At 39.1% G+C, this 17,030-nt stretch overlaps 2 protein-coding genes across 2 annotated transcripts in view; one reads left to right on the top strand and one right to left on the bottom strand.

Annotated features, from left to right (window-relative positions):
* IFT140 (intraflagellar transport 140) overlaps positions 1 to 17,030 on the top strand; it is a 93,143-nt gene that overhangs the window by 46,380 nt on the left and 29,733 nt on the right. The window lies entirely within an intron of this gene.
* TMEM204 (transmembrane protein 204) overlaps positions 1 to 17,030 on the bottom strand; it is a 34,785-nt gene that overhangs the window by 11,166 nt on the left and 6,589 nt on the right. Inside the window, exon 2 of the mRNA XM_079952451.1 lies at positions 3,757 to 3,912. Within this exon, the coding sequence (XP_079808577.1) occupies positions 3,757 to 3,912 (156 nt within the window). The remainder of the gene's footprint in view (positions 1 to 3,756; positions 3,913 to 17,030) is intronic.

Genomic DNA, 17,030 nt, shown 5'->3' with positions numbered 1-17,030 from the left:
CAGAGGTTTCATCCCTCCTTTGCTCTGTATCCAAATGTGTTCTGCACCAACAATTGTCAGCCAAATCATCTGAATGTCTAGAAGAATTTATTTTCAGTGCAGGCTTATGTTAAGCTAATGAAACTTTTAAAAGTGTTTCATGTAACTTATTACAAGACTGTTGTGGAAAATCTTTTTTATTACTATTTTACCGTTTTTCTACTTTTAGCTTTCATCTTCTTTCTGCTATTGTTATAAACAACAAAATCAATTTCTTCCTGAATGGGAACATTTATTTATTTTTAAGCATCATGAATAGGTAGATAATATAGAAGCCTATCTAGTGGAGATTGGTGCATCTGATGGCAGGCATTATGTTCCTCCTCTTTTCATCCTCTCATGGGACAAATTGCGTCATCTTTGCAAAACAGAGGCATTGGAGTAGTGCAGTTTGATTTTCCCAACTCTATTGGCTGCCAAATTGTGCTTTTCACACCTTGAGCTCAAGAATCAAAATTGCAGTGCTTGTTTGAGTCTGTCTTAGTAGCGTTGCATTGCACATTCTGATTCTGGCTTCTCTCTCTCTCCTTTTCCCTCCCAGTACTGAGGATTTCAAGGTTCAGCTTGCATAACAGGTAACAGCAGGCATTTCCTTCTCCTGTGCCGGGATATCCTGGCGCCCTTCAGTCTCTCTCTGACTGTGTTTAAAACAGTCTGTAGCACAGAGGGGGAAAGCAGCCTAATCTAAAATTAGCAGCCTTGATAGAAGAAAGGCACACGGCTGTCCTCTGTACTGTTTGTCAATGAAACAACAAATCTAAACAGGGCCAGAATGCATTTCCTTTTCATGGAAAAAAAAAGGAGGAGGGTAGTTTGGACAGCAGGAGGATGGAGCAATGGGGAAGAGAGCTTCAGGCTGCTTTTAAAGGGAGTGAGGGGGTTGAGGTTGGGGAATAGCTGAAAGGTTTCCAAGCAGTTTAACTTATCCAGAATAGTAGGCAGCTTGCACAGATTGGAGAACCACTGTTCAAATGTATCCTAAACCTCAGGGGTGGAATTTTGGGTTTTGGATCTATCCTTTGCTGTCCTGTGCTTCCTGTATATAGTTTATGGTGTCTCCTGGCCCTCACCTTTCTCTGCCACTGCCTTGTCTTCTGTGGACCATTGTGCTAAGCATACTGTCCCATATAATTTACAAGCAGTCACCATTTTGATCACAAAAAAATGAATAGTATCATCATCACTGGCTGCCAATCATTTCCTGACACCAGCCCAAAGTGCTGGTTTTGAGGACCTGAGTATATTTAAGGACTGCCTTCTCCCCTATGAACTTTCACACTTAAATCTTCATTGTGTGCTCTTCTCTGTATCCTGCTGCTGGTTAATATAGTTGAGAAGTTGCCTAGAGGCTGCCTTGTGTCAGGTAGCTAACAGTTTTAATAATAATAATAATAATAATAATAATAATAATAATAATAATAATATGGCAGATAGCTACACAGAACAGGGTCTTCTTGGTGGTGGTACTCACTTTCTGGAATTGTTTCCCCTGTAATATCTAGTCATTTCCCTGCCTGCCTGCCACCAAATCAAGATGCTGTTATTTCAGCATAATTTGGACTTGGGCTGTAACTGAGTATCAGTTTGGCCCTTGGGGAAGGTTTAATTTTGGTTTTGCGGCTTCTCTTTTTTCAGTTATGCTGTTGGGTGTCTTATTTGTTTAGTTGGTTGTAAGTCAGTTTGGAATGGACCAAATAAAACGACTCAATCAAATAAAAACAATCTATAACTTATTATGTATATTTTTATCTACTTATATATTTTTATCTGATTGGTTTATGGTAAAATATTTTATTAAATTAATTTAGGAAATGGCGATGATGCAGCGCCCAGCATTTTTATTCTGTTCTCCACTCCCCACCGATTTTTGTGACAGCAACAAACAAGCCCAGCACTCTGGTGGCAGTGTAAATTACCCCCTCATTCATCATATGATGAGCACAAGGATTTCTTTATTTAATGCCTGTTAGGAAAGCTTTCCTTACCATGTGGTTTACAAAGGCAAATGAATGAAGCACCTACTTAAGACACAAACCAAAATACAGTCCAGAATTTATCCTGCTTTGCATGCAGAAGGTCCCAGGTTCAACCCCTGATATCTCAAGTTAAAAGGGCGAGATAGCATGTGATAGAAAAGACTGAGACCCTGGAGAATTGCTGCCAGTCAGACAGTAGTGGACTAGATTAAAGGAGAGTCTAACCTGGTATAAGGCAACTTTTTGTGTCCTTATAACATGCAAACAGGATGCTTTTTCATTAAACACACACAAGTTCTGAAAATGGTTGTTTGTAGTCCGCTTGGAGAAAATGCTGCTACAATTGCGTTCTACTTCAGTTGGGAGGGGGAAGAAATCAAATTTTAAAATGCACACACAGCACAGATAACACTAGGCTGTAACCATTTGAAGTGGTTGAAGTGTGGAAGGAATGCCTGAAGAATTGTTAGAGGAAAAAGGGAAGGCATCTTTTGGTTAGATTTATTGTGGTATCTGCTTTGGGGAACTAGAGCTCACCAGATGCATGATGTTTATTTTTGCTTTATAGACGCACACATAGAAAAAAAAAATTGTAAACAGCAGGGTGGAAAGGCTATGAAATTGCAAGAGACAGCCCATATAATTTCTATGTAAAGGTTAAATAGATAAGAGAAAATCATAATGACAATTCATGAACACAGTAATTAGTAATAAACATTATCTTCCTATCTTTGTGTATCGCTGATTTAACGCCTATAGTAAGTGACAAAAGCACCTTTTTCTTGAGTCCTAAATGACTAGGGCCAACATCCAATGATGTCTCCCTCTTTGAACAATGGAAATGCACTTTGACAACAGGGCCTCCAGTTTCTCTCCCCTCTCCTGCATGCCCCCAAAATCTGCTCTGGAGGGTCTGGTTGGTTGAGCTTACCTGGGGAAACTGAGTAGATTGCATAACAACCCTCCTTAATCAACACAAACTTACACAAATTAAGTTTTTACTCAAGTGATTAACATGATTCCCCATACAGTTTTCAGGGACCATCTTCATTATATATCTCTGTTTTAAATTCAACTCCTCTACCAAATCATTAACTCAATGCTTTCAGACTAAGAAGTATTAAAGGAGAGATCTGAGCAAGAGTTAATGTGAAAAGAGCTGTATCCAACTCAAAGAGGGGGCTCACAAGTAGCTCTTAATGCAGAAATCCTAGCCTAGAGCTAGGATTTCCAGATGCCAAGAAAGCATCAGGATTGAGTTGTATTTACCATGCTTGCACAGATCTGTGAGTTCTTAAAGTATTTTTAAAAGTTCAGTGACACTGTTTCACACGTTCCTACTTGGTCTTTATAATGTGGGGCAGTGAGAAGATTTAGTGCAACTGGATTGAGTGCACAACCAATGCTATTTTTAAAAAGAAATGAACAAGAAGTCCACAAACAGGCTCAGGCACTGGGGTGGCGGTAGTGTTTTTGCTTTTCATTGATAGTGTCATACACGGCACCAGCACTTGCTCAGCCATATTACAGAGCACTTGAAACAGCAATAGATGTAGTGGGAGGGAGGGTTTTGTGTGGGTTTGAGCCAAGGTACTTGTAAATTCAAGCTATATGGACTGAGTGTGCACAGGGAATAAAAGAGTGTTTTTTAAATATATTTAAAAAGAGTGTGGAACTGTGAACATTTTATTGTTAAATTTCACTCTAATAAGTTAGTACTTGAAAAAAAGAAATTACTTACTGGCAAGCTGAAACACCGCAGCTATGGCTTCTTCCCACCACTGGGTATCCTGGGAGATAATGGGCAGTTCTACCAATCCCAACACAAAGAGGAGCTGGCCAGCTGTCAGAGCCACCGTGGCAATCATGTTACAGGCTCGCATCATGTCAAACTGCACTGTGGGGAACAAAAGGCAAAAGGGCATTAGTTCATTAACATGAATGTGAAAGGCTTGAGAAGCCAACCATTTCCAGTATCTTCTGAAAAATCTTGTGTGCTGCCAGATTTCTTAACTCATACTTCTTCACAAGTTAGGACAAAAAGATTAAGATAAATATCACAAAAGTGTGTTATTTTCAATTTCTCAGCTTCTCAAGTGGGCTGTGAGGATAAAAATGGGAAAGGGAGTCTGGTGTTCTGAGATCCTATTGAAGATCAGGATTAAAACGCTACTCATTAATAAACAGACTCACTGACTGATGTAGTGTATCGCAATTTGTTAGAAAAACCACCACGCTTGATCTTTATGGATATCACCACTATACATGCAGGTATTTTGTTAAGAAGAGATGGTTGCTGTTGCCGTTATAATTATTATAGTGTTTTATACTTGACTTTTGTATTTACATTGTGCATTTATCTTTTATGCAAGTAGCTATATCCATGGTGGCTATTTAAAAGGAAATACTTTACACTGGATTAGCATTTGCTGAAATGGCCTACATTTTTTCCTTATTTTCTTTTCATTGGTAGATTTCCTGTTTTCATCCTTTTCCTTCCTCTCCCTCTAGGATTCATAAGCACCACTGTGTCAGCGCAACATCCTAGCTTCCTGCTGGTATGAGGTAGAATTTTCTTGCCGTACAAATGGCTGCAGTTGAAGGGAAACCTTTCTAGAACCAAAATCAGAGTATTGTTTTATAAAATGCTCCTGTACAGTGGAATTGTTGGTCAACCACTTAAACTAGAATTTTAAAGCATCAAAATTTTATTTTTGTCAAACTGATCCCATATGTTTAAAAGGGACCACGTAGCAAATAATGGGAAATATCTCTGAGACTACGAATGGGGTAGAAATTCAGTTCAGTTTGCACTTAAAAGCGAACCTAACCAATTCACATTTTCTGAGATAATACAAGAATAAAAATGTAGCCATTCTTCAAAAAATTGCACTTTTCTTTCCTTCTTTTTACAGTGCAGTTGTCCAGCCAAGTAATATGTGTAAAAATGCATATACTAGGGTAAAGTGTGCATCAAAATTCATATAATAGTGAAAATAACATATAAAGATGTATTACAGGAGTGAAAAGTGCTTGCAAAATGGGCATAATAGAAATTCGCTGATGAATTTTCATGAGAACTTTTTTAAAATGCAAGTGATATGGACATGCAGAAAACTGAGCTTAGTATTAGAAAGATGAGAAAATTATGAAATCAAACTGGACAGATTTGCCCTTTCCATCCCAACAACCTGGAGAGCTGCGAGCAGATAGAGTACGTAATATTGGCCTGGATGGACAATTTGTCTGACCTGAAGTGAAACAGTTTCCTGTATTAACAATAAGAATGTGAGTAATCTTCCCTATGTATGAAGATATTATAATGCAGTGGGGGAACCCCTACATTGCAGCACTCCAACAAACACACCTCTAACTAAAGTCTCTGCTATTTGCTCTGCACACAGATGAAACCAGCATGGGCTTCAGTTAGGGTGGGAATTTAATATATATATAGGCAAAATGGGCAAAACTTGTTTTAGAGGCTGGGAAGCTGATATAGATCTACATGTACATCTTAGGATGCAATGGGTTAGAAGGCTCTGCAATTTTTTTGGACCCTCACCTTTTAAAACCTCTCAAAAACCCTTACACTTATAAAAAGCAATCAAGAGATGAGATTGTAAAAGCAGAAAAGAGCCAAAAATTATCCCTTCTAACATGTATTTCTAGAAGTCAAAAATGCTGATTAGGAATGAGCTATATATGAAATATACTCTTTAAAGTGTAGTTCCATTTTGATTTGCAGTAGACAAGTTCCTGAGTTTTCTAAAGATATTGTATCTGCACACTGCATTTGAATAATAGAATCATAGAATTGCAGGAATTTCAGCTAGATCGTACATGACAAATGGCCAACTCTTGGGAGTCTGTTCTGCTGTCAAACAGCTCTTACTATCAGAAAGTTCTTCTTGATCTTTAGTTGGAATCTCCTTTCTTGTAACTCAAATCCATTGGTTCAGATCCTACCCTCTGGAGCAGAAGAAATTTTTTTTGCTCCATCCTCTAGCCTTTTAGATATTTGAAGCTGGTTATCATATATTCTCTCTTGTCCCAGACAATTGTTGTTATATTGTTATAGCTGCTATGTGTCTCTTGCAAACTTGCATGTTTACTCCTCATCTACATTTCTGTTATATAATATTTTTGCATTAAAGGCTGGTTGTTTTGCCCATTTATGATTTCCTTTTGGCTTTGTTGCAACCTTTATAATAACCCTGAACTTAACAAACAGCATCCTTGTAACCATTGCAAACACTCTTTTTCCTTTTCTTTTCTTGTGACTTTGTACTAGCTCTGCACAATCACCAATGGCATTGCCAGTAATCATTAGCATCTCAACCTATTGTTCAGTGTTGTCACTCTGACAAAAGTATTTCAGGGGGCCCACCTTCTTGTTTTGGAATTTTTTAATCTGCTGTGCCTTCTGCATTAAAAACTAATTGTTGATGGGTTTCCCATATGTCATGATACATTGTTGATAAGCCCCTGATTCCTCTTGCATCAACCATTTGGAAAAGTCTTCCTTTAAGATCCATGTCAGATCCCCTGACTCCCACATCAAGATTTCCATACAAGAAGCTCTGATACTAAGTGAGTGTCAATGCGCTAATATCCCAATAACACACAGCTCTGTCTCTCCATTCCATCTGAATCAGAAGAGGCTGCAAAAGTGTTGGATTGATGTCTGGCAGCAATGATTGAGTAGGGGCAATAAGCTGAGGCTAACAAGACAGGTGCTGAAGGTGGGTGGTTTGGGAACTAGGTGAATGGCCTTTTCTGACTAGGATTGTAGTGTCCTTGAAGGAACAGGTTCATATTGTGAAAATATTTGTGACTTGCCAGATATAGCTGTCCCTGGACTTGGGTAGCCTGGCTCTGTTGTCTGTGCTCTAGAGACCTCCTTTCTGGACTACTTTATGTCTTCCCTGCTGCAGTGTGTTCGGGGCCTTTCCATCTGTACTTCAAACCATCTTTCTGAGTCAGCCTACCTCTCCCATCAAACAGCTCATTTCCAGCAACTATGGTGTTGTTATTCAGAAGCAAGGGTAAGCCAGTAAGGTATACTTTCCCACTTTACATCTTAGAAGGTGCAGCTGTGCTTGGAGGAGTCACACCCATGACTTTTAAAAGCATGAGAATGCAGTATCAGAAGGGTAATACTTTTGTTTATTTTGAAAAGGAGACACTTGTAAGGCAAACTTCCAGGCATTGTTCCAGAGTCAGGACATCTCCTCTCTGAAATCCACATGATTAGTTCTCTTTCAACATCTTGTTCCTAACATTTCTCAAGATGCACTCTTGACAGGCTAGTTTAAGAAAACTCCATTGGATGCAGCCTAAAAAGTTGTGTCATTGATAAATACATCTTTTTACACAACACTTACTGGTCTACTATGGGGCTAGGCCAGGCCCCTGGCCACCCTTCAAATCTGGTCTCATACAACTTTCTTCCTGGTCCAGCTCTGCACACAAATCATTGTGATGCTACAATTCTTTCAGTGGGCCTGCACTAAAAGCACCACCTAACTGCTGGTAAGGGCAGAGGGCAAGGGGCCAAGTTGTTGTTGTTGTTGTTGTTGTTGTTGTTGTTGTTGTTGTTGTTATTATTATTATTATTAAAGATTTTCTTGATTTACAAAAGTGTATGCAATGTCTCTCTCTCGTATTACCCCCCCCCACGTAACATTTTTACAAATCTGTTTCATTTGTTGAGACATTAGGAAGAAAAGGGGGAAAGAGGTGGAGGGGGTGGGGGTGAGGTCGGGTGGTGATGTTTCTATTTTATTTACTATATGTAGGGTTTGGTGTCAGCGTTGCTTGTGCAGGTTCTTTGTCGTTCACTTGTGTTCCTTTGGTGGTGAGAGAGGTTGGGGTTGGCCTATGGTGTGGTTATTCATTTGTGGTTGGCTGTGGTGGTCTTTGTTTTCAGGCAAGGGGCCAAGTTGACACTGATGCTATAAGGGGAAATTGTGTTGCTTCTTGCTTAGCTACCAAGGTAGGAGATAAGCTCAATAGACTGAAGAGTCTTCTGCTTGCCTCCTAATTAGGCTACCCATAATTTTAATTTAAGTGAGTGTATTCTCAGTTTAGAACACCTTAAGTTACACTGGCAATGTGGGAGCAGCTGCAGTGTATGAGCTTTCTGTGCCACTAAGGTAGCATGGGACACCCCAGAACACGGAGGAGCCCATGTTGTGCCCAGCTTCGTCCCTCCCTGAAGTGGTTTAGTTTAGAACAAACTTGTGGCCAGACACATGCAAAATTGATATGGACTGGATCACTCTATTTCCAGTTACAGAAAGCTGTGTGGCTTCCACCAGAAACAGCAGCCCTGCAGCTCTTCTTCATAGTTCTCCCATAACTTGTGGTAACACTAGATAACACGATGCCACAGTGAAGTAGAGAGCAGGGATCAGGAAAAGTCTAGTGTAATAACATCATGCCATGCCTTTTGCATTACTAGATGCTGCCAGAGGGGGAAGTGCATTATATATTTTGGGTGGCAGCCATGCATCTCCCATAACATCTAGCTCTGATTCAAACCTTTACCTTGTACAGCAGATGTTGCAGTTTTTTAATTAGTTTTGTGCAGTCTGATCCTATGCATGTTTACTCATAAGTAAACACCAGTGAATTTAACAGGACTTGTGGGTTAAACCACAGAGCCTAGGACTTGCCGATCAGAAGGTCGGCGGTTTGAATCCCCGCGACGGGGTGAGCTCCCGTTGCTCGGTCCCTGCTCCTGCCAACCTAGCAGTTCAAAAGCACGTCAAAGTGCAAGTAGATAAATAGGTTACTATTTACTCCGGCAGGAAGGTAAACGGTGAGCTCAGTGCTGGAGATACAGAACGAAGATATTAAAGAGAGATTGATTATGGAGATAGCGCAATCGCTGGAGCTACCAACAGAAGAAGTTGTAAAAACAGTACAAAGTGCATTTAGAATGAAAGTAAGATCAAACAAAGCAAGGAAATTTCCAGGGGACTGTTTAATTACATTTAAAGACAGAGAAATGAGAAATTTGATACTACAGAAGAACAGAGAGAAAAGATTATACATAGATGGAAATTACATAATCACTTTTAAAGATATACCAATAAGATTGTTGAAACGAAGAGATCCATACAAGCCATTGGTACAGACTCTTAAGAAAAATAAAATTGATTTCAAGTGGGAATTCCCTGAGGGAGTCTCGTTTTTCTACAAAAGTAAGAAGCACAGGTTGACAAGCCCAGAAGAAACAGGGAAATTTTTGAGAAAATACAAGGAACTAAAGGCAGAAGAGGAAGAAGCCAAAGGTGCAGAAGGAGGAGCAGGATCTAAGGAAGAGTCAGAATCGGGGGAGGAAAAAGAAGAGAACAGAAAGAAGTCGGATGAAGAAGTAGAAGAAGAAGAAGGAGAGGAAAATGATATGTTATAAGAAAATTAATTTAAATTTATTTAATTGGAATCCATCATGGCGCTAAAATTATGGAATTGGAATATTAATGGGATGAATGTCAAGAAAAACGAAATAAAATTGAACAATTCTTGAAAAAGAAGAATTTGGACATTATATGTTTACAAGAAACACACGTGGCAAGGAAACAGGAAAATATTGATTAATAAAAGATTGGGGAATGAATTTGTATCTTTGGACAAAGAAAAAAAAAGAGGGGTAGTTCTATATATCAAAAACAAAATTGAATCTCAACAAATCTTTAAAGACGAAGAAGGAAGAATTATAGCAGTCCAGATCAAATGGCAGGGTGGAAATTTGATAATTGTCGGGATCTATGCACCTAATGGAAATAAGACTGATTTCTACAAAATCTTGGAAGAAAAACTATTTGATTATATGGATCAAAAAATTATAATAATGGGAGACATGAACGGAGTGGTTTCATTGGAAATGGACAGACTAAGAAAAGGCACAAATAAGGAAGGGAAACTACCTAAGACTTTTTTTACGATGACTAAGAACTGCGGTTTGATCGATATTTGGAGACTCAGACACCCATTGGAGAAGCAATTCACTTATTATTCAGAACCAAATCAGTCAATGTCAAGAATAGATCAAATATGGGTTTCGAATGAACTGACTCCAAGAATCCAACAAATTGAAATACAACCTAAAGTAATTTCGGGTCATAATCCAATAAAAATGGAATTAAAAGGTTTTGAGGAAAGGACTTATAGATGGAGAATCAATGAATACTTATTAGATGATCAGCAAACTTTAGAAAAAGCATGAAAGAAACTAACGGAATATTTTGTGGATAATATCAACAAAGGGACAAAGATGAATGTGGTCTGGGACGCAAGCAAAGCAGTCATGAGAGGCTTTTTCATTCAGCAGAATTCATTGAGGAATAAAAATAGAGAAAAAGGAAAAAAAGAAATTTTGAAGCAGATTATGGACAATGAACAAAAACTAATTAGAAAACCAAATAACTTAAAAATTAAACAAGAAATCAAGATCTTACAAACTCAATTTGCAATAATAATAAACAAAGAAGTGGAATGGAATATAAAAAGGCTGAGACAGAAAAACTTCAAACTTGCTAACAAATCAGGCAAATGGTTAGCGTGGCAAATTAAAAAGAGGAAAGGAACAAAACACAATTAATAAAATCATTGTAAATGGTGAAGAGATAGTTAACCTGAAAGAAATCAGAAAAGGATTCGTGGACTTTTATAGACAATTATATAAAAATAAAGAAAGGAACAATATAAAGAAAATAGAAAGATTTTTAAAAGAAAAAAAGGTGCAGAAGATCCCAACAGAACAAAAAGACCAGCTGAATGCCCCAATAGAAATGGACGAGATAAAGGAGGCTATAAAAGAATTGAAGAGAGGAAAGGCCCCGGGACCAGATGGATTTACATCAGGTTATTACAAAGAAATGAGAGATGTACTGTTGACACCATTGAAAGAAGTTATGAATAATATTTTAAAAGAGAGATCCCAGATACAAGGAAAGAAGCATTTATCACTTTGATTCCAAAACAAGATTTGGATTTAACACAAGTCAAAAACTATAGGCCTATTTCATTATTGAATACGGATTACAAAATATTTGCAGGGATTTTAGCGAAGAGAATGAAAAAGATACTGTTGAAAATCATCCATAAAGATCAAGCAGGTTTCCTTCCAGGCAGACAAATGAAAGATAATATAAGGAATATAATTAATATTTTGGAATATCTGACTGCCAGGAATGAGAAACAAGCGATATTAATGTTTGTGGATGCAGAAAAGGCCTTTGATAATATAGTATGGGATTTTATGCTGAAAAATTTAGAGTATATGGATGTGGGGAAAGAGTTCTTCAATGGAATTAAGGCAATATACACAGAACAGAGCTAAACTGCTAGTCAATAACGTAATTACAGAGGATATAAAAATATCAAAAGGAACAAGACAGGGTTGTCCGCTCTCACCATTATTATTTATAACGGTCCTAGAGGTCTTTTTAAGTGCGATTAGACAAAATAAATCAATTAAAGGGGTAGCAGTGGGGCAGAATGAATATAAAGTGAAAGCCTTTGCCGATGATCTGGTTATAACAATTGAAGAACCAGTGTAAAAGAAGTCTTGGAGGAAATAGAACAATTTGGAAAAATGGCAGGATTTAGATTGAATAAGAAAAAGACCAAAATAATTGTTAAAAATATGGAACAAAATAAGATAGAAATAATGCAACAACAGACAGAGATAGAGGTTGTGAAAAAGTAAAATATTTGGGGAGTTGGTTAACACCCAAAAATATCGACCTGTTCCAGAATAATTATGTACCGGTTTGGAAGGAAATAAAGAAATATCTAGAGGTGTGGGGCAGAATGAAACTGTCCTTTTGGGGCAGAATTTCCACAATAAAGATGAGTGTACTTCCAAAGATGTTACTTTTATTTCAGACTATCCCCATTATAAAGGGGATAGGGATTTTTAAAGAGTGGCAAAAAGTGATTTCAAGGTATATCTGGCAGGGCAAGAAGCCAAGAATAAAATATAAGTTATTAACAGATGTAAAAGAAAGAGGAGGCTTCGCCCTGCCAGATATGAAACTATATTATGAAGCAGCATGTCTTTGCTGGTTAAAAGAATGGATAAAATTAGACAATAAGGAATTATTAGACCTTGAAGGTTTTGAAAACAGATTTGGGTGGCATGCATATTTATGGTGTGATAAGAAGAAAATTCATAAAGGTTTTGGGAACCACATCTTCAGGAATTCGTTGATAGAGGTATGGGACAGGTACAAAAATTTACTGGAACCAAAAGTTCCACACCGGCTATCTCCGTTAGAAGTTATGAGTGTAAAGAAAATTAATATGAGAGGCAACTGGATTACATATGGTGAAATGGTGATTAAAGAGGAGGGGAAATGGAAGTTAAAGCCATATGAACAAATTAAAGAACATGTATATGATTGGTTGCATTATTTACAGGTTAATGAAATGTTTAAAAAAGACATAAAAGAATGTGGATATGGAGAAAAAGATTCAAAGTTTCAAGTAGATATAATAAATAACGAATGTAAAATTCTGTCAAAAATGTATAAAATACTGTTGGAATGGAACATGAAAGATGAAGAGGTTAAATCGGTAATGATACAATGGGCCAAAGACTTCGGTTATAATATACAATTTGACGATTGGGAAAAATTGTGGAAAGAAAATCTGAAATTTACTGCATGTACTGCGTTGAAGGAAAATGTTATGAAAATGTTTTACAGATGGTATATCACACCGGTAAAATTAGCAAAAATGTATAAGACATGTACTAAGTGTTGGAAATGTAAAGAAAAAGAAGGAACATTTTACCATATGTGGTGGGAATGTAAGAAGGTGAAAGGTTTCTGGGATGCCATTTATAATGAATTGAAAAAGATGTTAAAATTTACTTTTGTGAAGAAACCAGAAGCCTTTCTTTTAGGAATTACAGGGAAAGAAATAAGAAGAAAAGACTGTAAACTCTTTCAGTATGCAGTTTCAGCGGCAAGGACTTTATTGGCTCAAAAATGGAAACAAGAGGAATTACCGACAATAGAAGAATGGAGATCGAAATTGACAGACTATGTGGAACTGGACAAATTAACTGGGAAAATCAGATATGCCCAAGACCAAAGGTTCATCGAAGACTGGGGAAGGTTTGTAGAGTATCTGAAAAATGTATGCGATATACAAACAATGCTAGTGGGGTTTCGAGAGGCGCTATAAAAACTGAGAGATATTGTCAAAAAAGAAATAGATGGGAGAGGGAAGATAAACGGCAATATGTGTAAAGGGAATGCGTAATTAAGAGATAAACATGGATGATTTCCAGGGAAGCTGAAGGAAGTCCAAAAGAGATGTTTTGTTACAATTTGGTTAAAAATGTATAAATGTATTGGAAAATTAATAAAAAATTATATATATATATATATATATATATATATATATATGCATATGCAAGTAGATAAATAGGTTACTATTTACTCCGGAAGGTAAACGGTGTTTCCATGCGCAGCTCTGGTTCGCCAGAAGCAGCTTAGTCATGCTAGACACATGACCAGGAAGCTGTACGCCGGCTTCCACGGCCAACAAAGTGAGATGAGCGCCACAACCCCAGAGTCAGCCACGACTGGACCTAATGGTCAGGGGTCCCTTTACCTTTACTTTACTTCCATGGAAATGTACATAGCGCTGCAGGCACCAAGTGGAAATCAATTAGGTCTAGTTGACAGTGCATTCAACTTCCAAAACCATCTCAGATTTTCATTTCTATTATCCAGACTAGACCAAGGCAGGTACAGTTAATTTAATTTTCATATTTATGAACACAGGCTTTATTTGGTTATGCTGAATGATGTCCTCAGGGACATTAGTGCTCTGTAAATGCATAACAGTCAGATTAGACAATAGTATGTGATTTGCTGGTGTAATTAAATAAAAATGATCTCATTTAGAAACCTCATTCTGCTTAGGATTTAAACATACATCTCTATCTTCTTGTTTGCTCTTTCAGTGGCTGAAATTATTTTAAAACTTGAAAAATGAACTGTGAATTATTTGCTGAAAGGTTGCTTTTGGATAGAGCTAGCTGGGATTTTGGGTACATTCTGTTACTCTTTTCAAATAAAATTTGTTGAGCAAAATTTGTTTCAATCATAAATGTAGCATGATTGTCAACAGTCCTGACTGATTGCGGCATGTCTCTCTCTTGGTTCCGCCCCCACCCCCCGAAGTTGAGCCTCTGTGATATGAATTGGAGAAGGCTAGATTTTTATGTCTTTCTATACCAGTGAGAAGTTGCCCTGGCAATCAAACATGTATCCAGTTTTTTACAGGGATAGATTAAGAGATTTGCTGAGTTTCAGGTTAGAAGAGTTTGTTTGGAAAATAGTATTTCAGTTGCCTTTAAATGCTTGGCTAAAGCTGCACCAGGCAAGGAGCTTTGTGTTTTCAAAGGGAGATGGTATTTCTTATCTCTTTTCACAGAGAAGATTAAAAACCTTCTCCATGCAGGTCAAGCGATGTGTTCTTAGATGAAAAAATGTGTGTGTGCAATGTGTGAATTTCTTGCATATTGTTATGTTTAAGAATGTTTCTTTTTGCCATTATTGGCAGAAAGAAAGAGCAGAGGTGTGTGTGGGGGGGGGGTTACATAGGTGACTGAGAGAGTATTATGACTTCATCTTTCCATCTTATGCACATGTGCACATATGCTAAACCTGAAGCGACACTGGATGTATTTTTGTAGATCAAAGCAGCTATAGGGGCTCCCAAATTAGGAGAAGCAGCATTGTGGGAGGGGGTGTAAGCCTTTCTTCAGTGCATGATTATTTCCCTGATCTAGTTTGCCTGCTGAAGTTTGCTCCATGGGGAAGAACAAAGCTGCACTGTACACATACTGCAACCTCCACTCCTGAATCAGAACATAACCCTTCACACAAAAAACCCACCACAGGCCTGTGCAAATATTGCCCAACTTGCATATTCTAATATTGAAAAGAATAGCAAGGAGCAGGCTGGAAATGGTTGAAAAATCCTCCCTCATCACTCTTCTATTGAACAGACCAGCATCCCAGTCTTTTTCAGTGAAGATGATACCAGCTAGATGCGTTTTAAAGTGCCTCAGATTGTCTTAGAACACAATCGTGTGGTAAAATACATAGGATTTGTTCAAAGAATGTGGGTATACGTAATCAGGACCCTGCCTGTATCATCCTTTTGGTTTGCACTCAAATACCACAGAGGCCTCAGTAATATAGCCTCTCATAGCTAAACTCTATTTTTGGTATCTTCTGGTTTCTGCCTGGCTGTTTTCCAAGAAGAAATATCTGAGACGTGGCTAATGATCCCTGGGATTGTCTGGTTTGATGCCTCTATAAACATTTTCCAGTTTCTTTTTCCCACACAGAGCTGTACCTCTGGCCTCGCTGCCACTCCCCTCCCCCCCAGTATTTCATAGTGAAAATGTATTTTATATAAATCATACCCTGTGGACAGACAGATGTTTATATCTAGCGAACATGGGAGTCACGTAGACACTCACAATATTGGGCCACTCCCCACCTCTAGACATGCTTGACCCTAAGAGCTATAATAAGGAAATAGCTTCATTACTCTGTGCGTCTTTGAGAAACAAGCTTCATATCACTTGCCTGTTTCCTGTGTCTTCAACATCCCTGAGAATCGTCCAAGTCCCCTGTCCCTGCCCCCCTCATTTAATTTCCTTTCCATGATTGGTTTTAGACTCTGCAATGCCTAAACAGTATTCCTTTGCAAGTACAGCCAGAGACACTGTCAGGGGCTCAGGAGCAGAGGCACAGGGAAGAGAGGAGATGGAGAGCGAAGGGGAAGAATCCGAGGGGAGCGTAGGAGAAGAGGACAGTGGACCGAGGGATTCCATGAGCCTCTCCAGCGAATCGGAAGATTCACAGAAGGGGGCGCCAGTGGCCAGGGGTAGGGTGTTCCCAAGGGGAACGCCCCAGGAGCAAGGGGGCAGCAGGGACTCCCAGAGCAGTAGCTGGAAATCAGGACCAGCTTCCCCACCAGAGCAGAGTGGGGGGGAAGAGTCCCAAGGATCGGGGCCAGTGCATTCCCCACCAGGGAGAGAAGATAAGGCAGGGCTGACCACGCCTCCATCAGAAAGTCGGACAACAGAGGAGAGGTCAGATCCGGCCAGTGTCCCGGAAGAGGGAAGCAGTGACCGAAGTAGTGTAACGGTTAGGAGAAAGGTCACTGGGCTGGCGCGAGAGGCAAGTTCAAATGTACAGGAGCGCGGGACAGCAGAGAATGAGGATTGGGAACCGGGTCCTAAAGCCCACCGGAGGGAGGGGGAGGAGCTAAGCGACTCAGCGTCGGAAGAGTCCAGAAAGGGCAATGCCCCAGCGGGCAGGAGGACCCAGAGGAGGAGAGAGCAGCATAAAAGGTGGAGCAGGGCTAGGATCTTAAACTGGTGTCATAGGGGAGGAGACTCAGACGGGACTTCGCCGATCTAGGGTTTAAGACGTAGGGCTGCACGCTGTGGCTTTGAAATGGAAACTGAACTTCAATAAAGACTTTTGTACATTACTACAGCCTAGCGTTGGTCCTCTGTGAGCTGGGACCTAGAGGCAGCTCTGACAGACACGATCTCTCTGTCTGAGTACAGCACTCGTTATAATAGCGTCTAAGCATCCTGCTCTCTGGGCAGCAACAACAGCTCATTCATAACCACCATGATTGCTGTTTGACAAAGAAGCCCACATCCCATTCAACATCTCCAGTGCCAAGTGCTTTCTAAAAGAAAGAAAGAAAAATCTAAAGAGATTTAGGCAATTCTTCAGACCAGGAATGGGAGACTTGTTCAGTGTGAGGGGACCTTCTAATCTGTTATAGTATTTGGATAACATTCAAATGCAGAGAATCAGCAAGGTAACTATGTTGATTAGGAGAAATTTGCACTAAAATGCTGATGAATTGTATGGATTTCCCCCCTTGTTATCTGATGTGGAAATGTAGAGATGGGAAAAATGAGAAACCTAGATAAACCCAAACTGACAGATT

The sequence above is a fragment of the Podarcis cretensis genome (genome assembly GCF_951804945.1).
Source record: "Podarcis cretensis genome assembly, chromosome: 14".
Lineage (NCBI taxonomy): Eukaryota > Metazoa > Chordata > Lepidosauria > Squamata > Lacertidae > Podarcis > Podarcis cretensis.
Note: the sequence above shows the minus strand (reverse complement) of the source record. Positions and strands in the feature narration are given on the sequence as shown.